At 35.2% G+C, this 13,373-nt stretch overlaps 1 protein-coding gene across 1 annotated transcript in view; it reads right to left on the bottom strand.

Annotated features, from left to right (window-relative positions):
* Positions 1-3,041: 3,041 nt before the first annotated feature.
* Positions 3,042-13,373, bottom strand: part of ppp1r16b (protein phosphatase 1, regulatory subunit 16B) — a 66,327-nt gene continuing 55,995 nt past the window's right edge. The window contains exons 10-13 of the mRNA XM_073851906.1: positions 11,539-11,614; positions 10,208-10,337; positions 6,367-6,502; positions 3,042-4,681 (exon numbers count right to left, since the gene is read on the bottom strand). Coding sequence (XP_073708007.1) covers positions 4,253-4,681; positions 6,367-6,502; positions 10,208-10,337; positions 11,539-11,614 — 771 coding nt within the window. The 3' untranslated portion in view covers positions 3,042-4,252. The remainder of the gene's footprint in view (positions 4,682-6,366; positions 6,503-10,207; positions 10,338-11,538; positions 11,615-13,373) is intronic.

Genomic DNA, 13,373 nt, shown 5'->3' on the forward strand with positions numbered 1-13,373 from the left:
CAGAAGAAAGTTCAACACTCACAAATAAAAAAATAAAAAGAACAAATGTTATTTTTGCTTATTATTATGGTTGAATTAAATCATTAAACATTTCAGCAGCAAAAACACTGCTTAATAAAATGGGATTAAATACACAAAGGATATTTGTATTATTTAGCATTTAATTATTGTAAGTTTGCATCATATTCTGAGTAGCATTTCACTGTTTTTATTCATTTTGAAGAACACTGTGTCTGTTTTTTAGTGAGTGAGATGAATTAATGCATGTTCACATTTATTCTAGAACTAAAGGAACATCTTACTCACAATTTCTCTCAACATGGGGACAGGAGAGCTTTTGATCAATAAATGGAGGAAAAGTAACTCAGATATTTTCTTGTCAATTAAAAAGTAATGCATTACTGTACTAGTTACTTAAACTACTTGTTGCATATTAGTTGTAATATAAATATTATGTTTGACGGATCACTGCTGTCAGGTTAGAATCACGTTCACAATGTTTCTTTGAATAAATAACAATAAGCTCAAAATCCTCCGTGTGTTGTTGTGAATGTGTTGCACAAGTGTGAACATAAAGCTCTGTTGTGCAATCAAACTCAGACTTTTGTTGAGCAATAAAAACACATCAAACCACAATCATTATGTTTCATAAGAACGTTGGAATAATTAAAAGAACATTATAGGTAGTTCTTTACAGTAAGACACATCATGTTTCTGAATCTGCAACTTTATATTCTTTGATTTGGTTTGATCAAAACACTCTCAAACATTGATGTGGACGCATTAAATTGATGATGATTCATGTTCCTCGTGGTGATTTATGAGCTGTTTGCATGAGTTCAGCAGCTTTTATCCACACTAAACAAGAACTGAGACCTGCTGAATGAATGTATTTCACCATTAGAGGCGTTTCTTGAAGATTGCAAAGGACTGGTCTGTTCGGGTGGAGTTCAGAAGATTAGTCCACCATCGAGGTTCAACAAAAGACAAGAATACAGGTTGGAAACGTCACACCCTTCACTCAGAGCTGCTTCATGAGATAGAGACGCTTTATAAAGGTCACACACTGCAGTTTATTCATTATCTGAGAGTAAAAACCCCACAGAGACCAATGAAAGTGTGTGTGTAACAGCCTCCTCCTCATGCCATTCACTCCCGCTGTGCCTTTGTTTATCTGTTTAGTAACTAATGTTTCCTCTGCTGTTTGAATCTCCAAGACGAGCAGTTCATTAAAACCAAAGAGAAAAACAGCATTATTTTTCTTCTCCCTCTAAGAGTTTGAGCCTGCGATTGATCGCATTCACAAAAACACCCAGACTCTAAGAGAACAGAGTAAACCAGAATATTATCAGAACAAAAAGTTGATATCTATATATATATACAATTAATATATTTTAATTCAGCAAGGATTTGTTAAATTCATAATAGGTGAGAGTAAAGACTGTAAAAATTGTTTTTCTTAGATTTTTTGGTCTTGTTTCCAGCCAAAATATCTACAAATTCTTAAGTCAAGAAGGAGTAAAAATTTTCTTGTTTTCAGAAAAAAATGAAATGAAGTGAGTTTTTGCTTAGAACAAGCTAAATAATCTGCCAACGGGGTAAGCGAAAAATCTTATTTCAAACAGAAAACAAGATTATTTTTCTTACCCCATTGGCAGATTGTTTTGCTTGTTTTAAGCAAAAACTGTCTTAATTTTGACAATTTTTTTCCTGAAAACAAGACAATAATTTTTACTTGTCTAGAAAATCCTTCTTGATTTAAGAATTTGTAGATATTTTGGCTGGAAACAAGACAAAAAAGCATTTTTTGCAGAGAAGACTTTCTAACAAAAAAGAAAAAAAATGTTAGAAAATATTCACATCAAAAAAAAAAAGGCTTGTCTTACATAGTGTCTTTGTCTTGTTTCTAGTCAAAATATATATCTAAAGATTCTTAAATTAAGATGCATTTACTAGATAAGCAAAATTTAGTCTTGTTTTATGCAAAATGCACTTAACTGAGCTTTTCTCCAGAAAACAAGTAAAATACTCTTGTTTGAAAAATATTTTACGTACCCCACTGGCAGATAATTGTACTTTAAAAAAAATAAAAACGTTCACTTAATTTAGTTTTTTTTTTTTTTTTTGGAAACAAGACTAAATGTATTACGTCATTTTGCTTATCTAGTAAATGCATCCTAATTTAAACATTTTTTGACTAGAAGCAAGACAAAAATACTATGTAAGACAAGCCTCTTTTTTTTTTTTTGAAGTGAATATTTTTTGTTAGGAAGTCTTTACTGTCATTTATTATGAATGTAACGGATCCTTGCTGAATTCAAATATTAACTTCTTTCAAAAAACTTTTGAATTACAAAAGATTTCTATTTCAAATAAATGCTGTTATTTTGAACTTTCTATTCATCTGTGAATCATGAAAAACAAAACATGACAGTTTCCACAAAAATATTGTGCAGCACAGCTGTTTTCAACATTGATAATAATCAGAAATGTTTCTTAAGCAGCAAATCAGCATATTAGAATTATTTCTGAAGAATCATGTGACACTGAAGACTGATGCAATGATGCTGAAAATCCAGCTTTGATCACAGGAATCAATTACATTTTAACAGTTAGTCACTTACAAACAGCTATTTCAAATTGTAAAAATATTTAGCTATTTTTATTGTGTTGAGTAGTTCTTCAACAAACTCCAGACTTTTTCATGACAATTAATCTCAATGCAATGCAATTTTGTTTTATTCTGTAAGTATAACATTTCAAATTTTAATTAAATATAACAATTTTAGAATATAAAAACCAGGATCAAAGAGCAGGTATAAAGACGCTCCAGCGGATGAAAGCAGACTGAATCAATATTTACAGTGAGCACGTGTTTGTGTGTTTTCTTCCTCGTTGGTGGATCACTGCTGACTCACTGCAGCTGATCATTTGCAAACACGCTGATGACTCAAAAATCACTTCCTTAAACATTGCCACATTTCCCCAGCAATCCCAGAGATCTCTGATTGATCAGACACACTTATCAAAGACACAAACGGTTTAGAAACTGATCAAAATATACAATTTATTGAAAACATGTTAATACAGTGATCAGTATATTCCAGTAATTATAAAATCAGTAGTTGTGATGCTCTTTTCAATTCATGTTGCTCAGTAGAAATGGAAGCAGAACTCCTCACATCAACACATGAACTCATATTCTATTTCAGTTTCAGAATCACAGGCTACAGAATACTGTACGAGTGCAGGAGTGCAGGAGTGTATACGCTACGTCTTTCTGCGCCGTCGTTTCCATCATCCGAAGGAAACGCATTCCAAGCATTATTTACATTCCTTCCCGCCTCTGACGCACAAATGCAGGGAGTGTTGCGGAGTGGGCGGGGCTACGGGAGTGGCACTGGAACCTCATTGGCCGTTTCTGCCGTCCATCATTCCGGAAGACTTTGGCACTCGAGAGCAGAGCGTCACAATCAAATAAATAAAGCCTTCATAGGGAGCATCCCGTGCAGTACGTGAAGGGTTCGGTCAGCGCTTCCTTCATAAAACACATCTGAGTCATATTTCACATCAAATGAATTTAGATTTGATTTGGGACTGTGACATTTACTTACACTTAAAGAAGTCTGTAAAATTATTGTAATAGAAAAAAATAACAATGCATTTAATTTGATATGTTATTTCAGTTATTTAGCATTTATGCACCATGTTAGTATTTACTGTGCTGCTGATTTAAATTAAATTACAGTTTTTTTCTGCCGTCATGAAAATGCATCACAATGCTTTGAGTGTGAAATGTAAGTTGGACGTGAGATGCGTTCAAATACTTCATCTGGTCATCATAACACTGTCATAGAAAAATACTGACGCGTCCCGAACTCCATCCGTCACTTCATCTCTCTGGAATACAATAAATAATCTTATAGAAGAGTGGCTCTATGCACATATACAAATAAATACTGTACAGGAACACATCTGTCTGTCTGTCTGTCTGTACAACACCACCAACGTGAACATCATACAGGTGGAATGAATGGTCGCTGTTGTTCAGTCAGCGGCCGGAAGTGAAAAAGAGAAGCACAAGTCACACATTTAACCTGGAAGCCTGAATGAGATCATTTCATCATTTCCTTCCGCCTTTGAGAAGTACACATTCCTGCACAGGGTTCATAGAGGGTTCATCAGACCCTCCCAAACGCCTCTTCAGACTTCCAGGATCGGAGTGAGAAATAAAAGCGCTGACGCTTGGGATCTAGGAGACGCAGCAGCAGCTTTGAGGTTTGGGATCCTCGTCTTCTATTGGCTGCTTGAACCTCAGCAGGGGCGGGTCTCCGCTGGCCGGAGTGAAGTAAACCGCGCTGCCATTGGACGAGACCAGCGGCATCCGTGGATCTTCGGGACTGGCTTTGGTGGAGCCGTTTCCCAGGTGGCCGTTGAGGACGGGCTGAGCGAGGAGTTTGGCGGCGGCGCGCTGCTTCTTGAGTTCGGACAGCGTCTGCGGGCGATCTTTGGGCTTGGGCTCCTCGGCGGAGGGCGCGGGGTCGGGCTCGTGGTTGTGGGGGTCGGGGGTCACGGGGTCGCCGTTAGAGGTGGGCGCCGCCGGAGAGTTGGAGATGGAGCCGTTCTGTCGGCCGCCTTCTTTTAGGATCCCGGCCGCTCGAAGAGCATCGTCAGGCTGTGTCTGCAAACAGGAAGTCAAAACATCATGTCTAATATTCAGATTCGCAGTGAATCTGTGCACTCCCAGGTTTCATTAAAATATCTTCACTTGTGTTTTAAAAATAAAACACATTCTCAAGTCTTATGGGTTTGAAATGACAGTAATGATGACAGAATGAAATATGTGACCCTGGAGCACAAAACCAGTCATAACCATTAAATAAACAAGCTTTCTAATGACGTATGGTTTGTTAGGATTGGACAAAATTTGGCTGAGATACAACTATTTGAAAGTCTGCAATCTGAGGGTGCAAAAAAATGTAAATATTGAGAAAATCACCTTTAAAGTTGTTCAAATGACATTCTTAACAATGCATATTACTAATCAGACAATAAGCTGAGATACATTTATGGTAGGAAATTTACTACATTATGTTTTAATGGGACATAATCTTAATATCTTTAATTATGAATGTAAAAGTGAAACATCTTAAATTTAAAATGTTAAAAATGGCTGTAAAATACACTGTAGTTTGTTTTATAATAACTATAAGCACTATCTATAAAAAGTTATAATAATAATATAGTATTATTAGTATTAGTAATATAGTATTATTTGGCAATAATGTAAATTTGTTAAAAAGTTAAAAATATGAATAAAAAATAAAGGATGAGCTTAATTTTTTGTGTAAAAAAATAATTCTCTTGCTAATATGCTTATATTTGAAAAAAATCTATATTATTACTTTTTATTATTATTGCTACTACTAATAATAATAGGTTAAGATAATATAAAAAAATCAAGTTGATTGGGTTTAAAAAATAAGTAAAATAAATAAATAAAAATAAAATTCAATCAACAAAAAATATTATTTTTGGTAAAATTCTAGGATTTTTAAATTAATGAAATGTATCAATATTTTATCATTTTTTTAAATGTTGCATGTTTTGTGTGTATACAAGTGTATAATAATAATAAAAATAATAATAATAATATATGACTGGGTTCCAAAAAAAATTAAGTTTTAATAGGCCAAAGACAGATGAAGCTAAAGAAATTGAAACAAAAAATACTGTTGCTAAAAATAATAATAATTATCATAAATATTATTATTATTAATATTGATAATATTTTAACATTACTATTATTATTATTAACAACATTAACTCTTTCTCTGCCAGCATTTTTGAGAATTTCCCCAAACATTTCATGCTCCCCAGAATATTTTGTTGTATGAATATCTGAACCCTATATATATATATATATATATATACTAGGTTTCATTAAAAAAAAGCAATAAAAAGCTGAGAAAACTGCATTTTTATCATACTTAGTATTATTATCAAACCAAAGATGCAGTAGAATACTTCCATCAGCACCTCCAAAGCATCACAGTCCTTCCTAGATTGCCATTTCACTCAATAACATTGTGCAGTTTTTTAATTCATAAGCTGTTTATTGTTGATGATTTCATTATTTTTCATATGCATATGCTTACATATGTGATCACTCATTTTTGCGTCTTCCTCATTTGTGTTTGATCAACACATTCCTAACTGTATAATAGTGAGAACACGGAAACCCAGACGTTACTGTGTTTGGGAAAGAGTTAATAATAATGATGATATGAAAGAGATGTAGCATCTTGTGGACTCACTGAAGGAGCTCTGTGTTTGGTTTTGGAGTTCAGTGATGGTTTTACTCACCGAATGGCTGTTTTCCTGGTCGGACTCTCGCTCTCGCTCTTCCTCTCGTCCTCCTCTCCATACGATGGCTTCGGTCTGATACTCCTTCCTGCAGAGATTGTGTCTGTCGGACAGACTGGCCCTACGCACCACTTTCCTACACACACACACACACACACACACAGACACAGACACACACACACACACACACACACACACACACACACACACACACAGAAGAAACAATGAGTGTGACATAATCACCACAGAACACAGACAAGTGTAAGACCTGATGATTTCATTCAATAGAAATGGAGCAAAAATTACTAACTTGAAATGAATCATATTTGACCCTGGAACAAAAAACAGTCATAAAGATCTGAATAAATAAGCTTTCCATTGATGTATGGTTTGTTAGGAGAAGACAATATTTGGCCGAGATACAACTATTTAAAAAAAATCTTGAATCTCAGGGTGCAAAATAAAAAATAAAATAAAAAATAAAAAATACTGAGAAAATTACCTCCGAAGTTGTCCAAATGCATATTACTAATCAAAAATTGAGTTTTGATATATTTACAGTAGGACATTTACTAAAAAATCTTTACTTTGACCCATACAATGCATTGTTGTCTATTGCTACAAATATACCTGTGCTACTTAAGACTGGTTTTGTGCTCCAGGGTCACATTTATTAAACTTAAATAGTAATAAAAACAACAAAAATGAAGCAAATGTGAAAAGAAATGTTTTTGTGTGTTTGTGTGTGTGAATCTCTGCAGTGTGTGTGAATAGCCAGCAGGTGTCAGTATGTGTGTTTAGGCTTATTTTAACCATATTTTGAGGAAACTTGTTCCCAGAATTATAGTATTCCCAGATTATAGTATTTATGACTATACCTGTGTCTGTAAACACCAGGGCCCCTATTCACAAAACATCTTCAGGCTAAAAATAGCTCATAACTTGCTGATTTAGGAGAAAATTAAAAAAAAATAAAGGGCGTGTCAATCCTAAATGTAGGACTCCTAAATTTTTGCTCTAAGAGTATTTCACAAAGCATTTTAACACTAAAACTAGCTCCTAAATCTGGGAAACATTAGGAGTAGTGAAGAGGACTCCTAAGACACTAAAACCAAATCCCAAACTAGGCCTATCCTCTCTGCTGAAAAAAAAAACAACCATCACAGAAATTATAATTGTTTCTACTACAAATACCATTACAGATATTACAAACCATCAACTTTTATCCATTAAAAGCATTATTAAATGGATTCCTGTACTGTTTTTTGGGACATATTCCATTAGGATTTAGTGGCCACCAATAGAAGGTGAGCAATTATCAGTAGAGATTAACAGGCACCAATACAGTTACCATTAAAACCAATACTATTTATATTTTAACCAGTAAAAACATATCCTTTTTTTTTTTTTTTTTTTTAAGCAGGGCTTAACTGGCTGTTGCAGGCTATCTACCTTGGAACATAAACATTTTAGAAACATGTTGCATTTATTGGCACACATATGTTTTCCTACCCATCTTTTTTGGTTTTGGAGGTTATCCATATTCCAAATTTTCCATTGATTATATCCTTGTTTTCATTGGGTAAGAAGCTGTTCTTTTGCGTTAGCATGTCTTACTATCAGCCACGATTATTCTAGTCAGTCAATTAAAATGCTGTTTATATGCATATCTGCTAATTGTTTATAAGAAGCACACATGTAAGAGGCTGACCATTAGCTAAACATATACTTGTTTAGTTAGTGACACTATATGATATTAGTAGCAACAACCTTTATTTGAATATGGCAGCATAATATCGCCCTCTACAATATTTTATGAATAAATCTCTGACAGAGACTCCGCCCTATCAGCCAATCACAGTGTGCATAGTTAATGAGCATGCTGACATCATCCATAGCAACAAGGTCAACTCCAACCTTCCTCTCAGCTTAAGACTTCTCTTTATTCCTGAGTAAAAGTTTGTCTCAGCAGCTTTGTTAATAGGTTTTAAGAAAAAATGCTTAGCTAAAAAACTTTTACTGCTATTTAAGAGAACTCTTAGTAATAAGATCAAATGTTTTGTGAATATGGGCCCAGAAGTCTGTGTCATGTCACCAGTTCACTGAGGAAGCATGTGAGCATGTGCAGCACTCATCAACAGCCAGCAGATGTCAGCATGTGTACAGTCGTGGCCAAAAGTTTTGAGAATGACACAAATATTAGTTTTCACAAAGTTTGCTGCTCAACTGCTTTTAGATCTTTGTTTCAGTTGTTTCTGTGATGTACTGAAATATAATTACAAGCACTTCATACGTTTCAAAGGCTTTTATCGACAATTACATGACATTTATGCAAAGAGTCAGTATTTGCAGTGTTGGCCCTTCTTTTTCAGGACCTCTGCAATTCGACTGGGCATGCTCTCAATCAACTTCTGGGCCAAATCCTGACTGATAGCAACCCATTCTTTCATAATCACTTCTTGGAGTTTGTCAGAATTAGTGGGTTTTTGTTTGTCCACCGCCTCTTGAGGATTGACCACAAGTTCTCAATGGGATTCAGATCTGGGGAGTTTCCAGGCCATGGACCCAAAATTTCAACGTTTTGGTCCCCGAGCCACTTAGTTATCACGTTTGCCTTATGGCATGGTGCTCCATCGTGCTGGAAAATGCATTGTTCTTCACCAAACTGTTGTTGGATTGTTGGAAGAAGTTGCTGTTGGAGGGTGTTTTGGTACCATTCTTTATTCATGGCTGTGTTTTTGGGCAAAATTGTGAGTGAGCCCACTCCCTTGGATGAGAAGAACCCCACACATGAATGGTCTCAGGATGCTTTACTGTTGGCATGACACAGGACTGATGGTAGCGCTCACCTTTTCTTCTCCGGACAAGCCTTTTTCCAGATGCCCCAAACAATCGGAAAGAGGCTTCATCGGAGAATATGACTTTGCCCCAGTCCTCAGCAGTCCATTCGCCATACTTTTTGCAGAAGATCAATCTGTCCCTGATGTTTTTTTTGGAGAGAAGTGGCTTCTTTGCTGCCCTTCTTGACACCAGGCCATCTTCCAAAAGTCTTGTCCTCACTGTGTGTTCAGATGCGCTCACACCTGCCTGCTGCCATTCCTGAGCAAGCTCTGCACTGGTGGCACTCCGATCCCGCAGCTCAATCCTCTTTAGGAGACCATCCTGGCGCTTTCTTGGACGCCCTGAAGCCTTCTTAACAAGAATTGAACCTCTTTCCTTGAAGTTCTTGATGATCCTATAAATTGTTGATTTAGGTGCAATCTTAGTAGCCACAATATCCTTGCCTGTGAAGCCATTTTTAAGCAAGGCAATGATGGCTGTACGTGTTTCTTTGCAGGTCACCATGGTTAACAATGGAAAAACAATGATTTCAAGCATCACCCTCCTTTTAACATGTCAAGTCTGCCATTCTAACCCAATCAGCCTGACATAATGATCTCCAGCCTTGTGCTGGTCAACATTCTCACCTGAGTTAACAAGACCATTACTGAAATGATCTCAGCAGCTCCTTTAATGACAGCAATGAAATGCAGTGGAAAGTTTTTTTCGGGATTAAGTTCATTTTCATGGCAAAGAAGGACTATGCAATTCATCTGATCACTCTTCATCACACTCTGGAGTATATGCAAATTGCTATTAGAAAAACTTAAGCAGCAACTTCTCCAATTTCCAATATTTATGTAATTCTCAAAACTTTTGTACATATATTAAACATACATAAAACTGTACATATATATATGTGTGTGTGTGTGTGTGTGTGTGTGTGTGTGTGTGTGTGTGTGTGTGTGTGTGTGTGTGTGTGTGTGTGTGTGTGTGTGTGTGTGTGTGTGTGCGCATGTACCCGCGGCTGCCGGCGCTGCTGGTCCGGCGACACAGTGACGTCTTGTGCTTCAGCTGTGATTTCATGATGATGTCGTGTTTGTGCTTCAACTCCAGCAGATGATTCCTGAACTCCTCATCCTCACACAGATCTGAACACACACACACACACACACACACACACACACACACACACACACACACACACACACACCATTAATGCTCCTGGGCTTTTACTGTTTACTGAGATTTATTCATGAATTTGTCCTATTTAAAAAGGAATGGGTGCTATGAATCACGGGAGATTGGACTGTCAATCCGGTCTGGAATTTATGAGGGATATTTCTCATCATGTCTCTCACTGCTGTTCTCCTGATCTGAGTCTCAGTGTTTCCAGACCAGTGCAGGTTACGGTAACTAACTAATGTCATATTCAGACAATCAGATGGCAATAAAAACGGCTTTAGAGGAGAATATTAATTTTATGGTGAACATAAACCTTCACAGATGAGCAGACGCTCAGGAGTCTCCAGATAAACCACAACACTCGCTCACAATAAACCACTGAGAGACTTCAAACGCAGGAAGAAAAGCAGATTGTAATGTCATGTTTTCCAGTGTTCATCTTGTTGATCCTATTCTGCATTGTAAACTAGGGATGCACCAAAATGAAAAATCTTAGCTGAAGCTGAATGAAATGAAACGATGGGCTGAAGGCCAATTACAGAACGAATTTTCATCTTTTTCCCCCATGCCAATTTTTTTTCACCATTGCATTAAATAAATAGCCAATATTTGCTTTTTATAGTTTTGTCTTGCTTTTTTAAAGAAACTAATCAATTACAAAACAACAATTTAAAAATATTTACTTAACACTGAACATTTTAACATTCTAGTAGACATTATAGCCCACCAACAAACCACAGCTGAACTTAAAATGAATAAGTTAGTAAAATAATATTCTTTGGCCATTTTTAAGAGCCCCTTCTTGAATAAACACAATTGGTGTCTGGTGTATTAGACAACAGAACGTTCTGGAGTTGATTTCATTCATCATACAGTAACCTTTCTCTTCTCATGAAGACATGCGATGCGCTTCTAAACAGTCTAAATGAGTTTTGAGTCTTTCTCGGACAGTTTTAAATGCTTCCACACTGAACACGTTTTCTGCATTAGTGCTCGCCTCTATTTGATCACGTCATTTATTTGGCCTTTTTGCTTAATCGGTTGCCAAACATTTGGTGCATCCCTATTGTAAAGATTTTTAAGCTCAAATCACTGTCTACACATATATTGATGTGCTGTAATGAGCAGAATCATGTCCAGTTTTTATCTGTGATGATGGGTTTGTACCTATGGGCGTCTCCTCCATGTACGTCTTGGCGTTTAGATTGGCACCGTGAGAAACCAGCAGCTCAGCCACATGGACCTGCGGAAGGACATTCATCATTTTTATCATTCATTAGTGTTACTATTAGCAGAATTCATTAGCATTATTATTAGAGAGTTATGAGTCTGACACATCCATCTCTATATCACTTATACTGAGGACATGGATGCCAGGGTTATTATTGCAACTGAAATATATTTTTGTTAATTAAAATATAGCTGAAATAAAATATAAATAATAGATGCACTCCCAAAAAATAAATGCTTTTCTAACTTAGATGTGTTTGTTTTCTGAAAAAAAAAAAAAAGTCAAAATTAAGTGAGTTTTTGTTTGAAACAAGCAAAATAATCTGCCAGTGGGGTAAGAAAAAAAGCTTGAATATTTTGCTTGTTTCAAACAAAAACTCACTTAATTTGTTTCTGAAAACAAGACAATATTTTTTTTACTTGTCTAGAAAATCCTTCTTGATGCAAGCATTTTTTTTTTAGATATTTTGGCTGGAAACAAGATAAAACATCTAAGTAAGAAATGCATTTTTGCAGTGTGAAGACAGAAAATTAGAAAAGCTGCTTTGGCAACTAACTGAAATTAGTTTAGGCTGAAGCACTAAAATGAATAACCTGAAATAAATAATATGTGACCATGGACTAAAAAACACAAGCTGAATAAGCTTTCCATTGGTGTATGGTTTGGCAAAAAAATCTAAATACAGAGAAAATCGCCTTTAAAGTTGTCCAAATGAATATTTCTTAGCAATGCATATTACTAATAAAAAATTAAGTTTTGATATATTTATGAGAGGAAATGTACAAAATATCTTCATGCAACATGATCTTTACTTAATATGCTAATGATTTTTGCCATAAAAGTGCTCCAGGGTCACATATATTAAACTTAAATAGTAATAAAAAATAACAAAAATGTAGCAAAGCTACGTAACATTTCTAATTTAAAATGAACATGAAATCTGAAAAAATAAAAACAGTAAGCATGTAGCACATAAATAATTCTAAAATAACCGGTTGATGCTCATTACTGGTGAATTATTAGATTTTCAGAACTCTTTATAGTCTCATTTGTAAGTGGTTTTGGATAAAAGCATCTGCTAAATGAATAAATGTGAATGTAATGAATACACTGGCCGCTCAATCTGCTGTGACGTACAATATCATTAACTTGATGGATTACACTAAACGTTTAACTCTTCAAGAGCTCTTAAAGACACTTCACAGGCGTTCAACATCTGCCTGTAGATTTCAAAATACTTTACAATGTTGTGATGCCTAACCTCACTTATAATTAAAATGACTGATTTTAGTTTTTTTTTTTTTGGACAAAAAATATAGATTTGTAATATAATAACAACAATTATAGTCATTTATAAAATATATAAAATATAATATAATTTATACTTATAATATTTATGAGCCAAATAATGTTTTTTAACCCTAACATACATAAACTACTGGTCAAAAGTTTAGAATAATTAAGATTTTTTTTTGTTTAAGTCACTTAAAATGAGATGGGAGTTTTTCGACATGACTGTCTTGAACCAGAGTACACAGAGATGAGCATTTGAGGTTAAAAAGTATATCATTTATAATAATATATAAACTATTTTTTTCAGACAATAACAATCTAGATAAGACACTTCTTCCTCGTCTGGGATAGTTTAGAGTCCTTTGAAGCTGCATTTTTAACCTTCAATCCATTGAGCACCACTGAAGTCCATTATATGGAGAGAAATCCTGGAATGTTTTCCTTAAAAATGTAATTTCTTTGCAACTGAAGAAAGAAA

This window comes from Garra rufa, chromosome 12, assembly GCF_049309525.1.
Source record: "Garra rufa chromosome 12, GarRuf1.0, whole genome shotgun sequence".
NCBI lineage: Eukaryota > Metazoa > Chordata > Actinopteri > Cypriniformes > Cyprinidae > Garra > Garra rufa.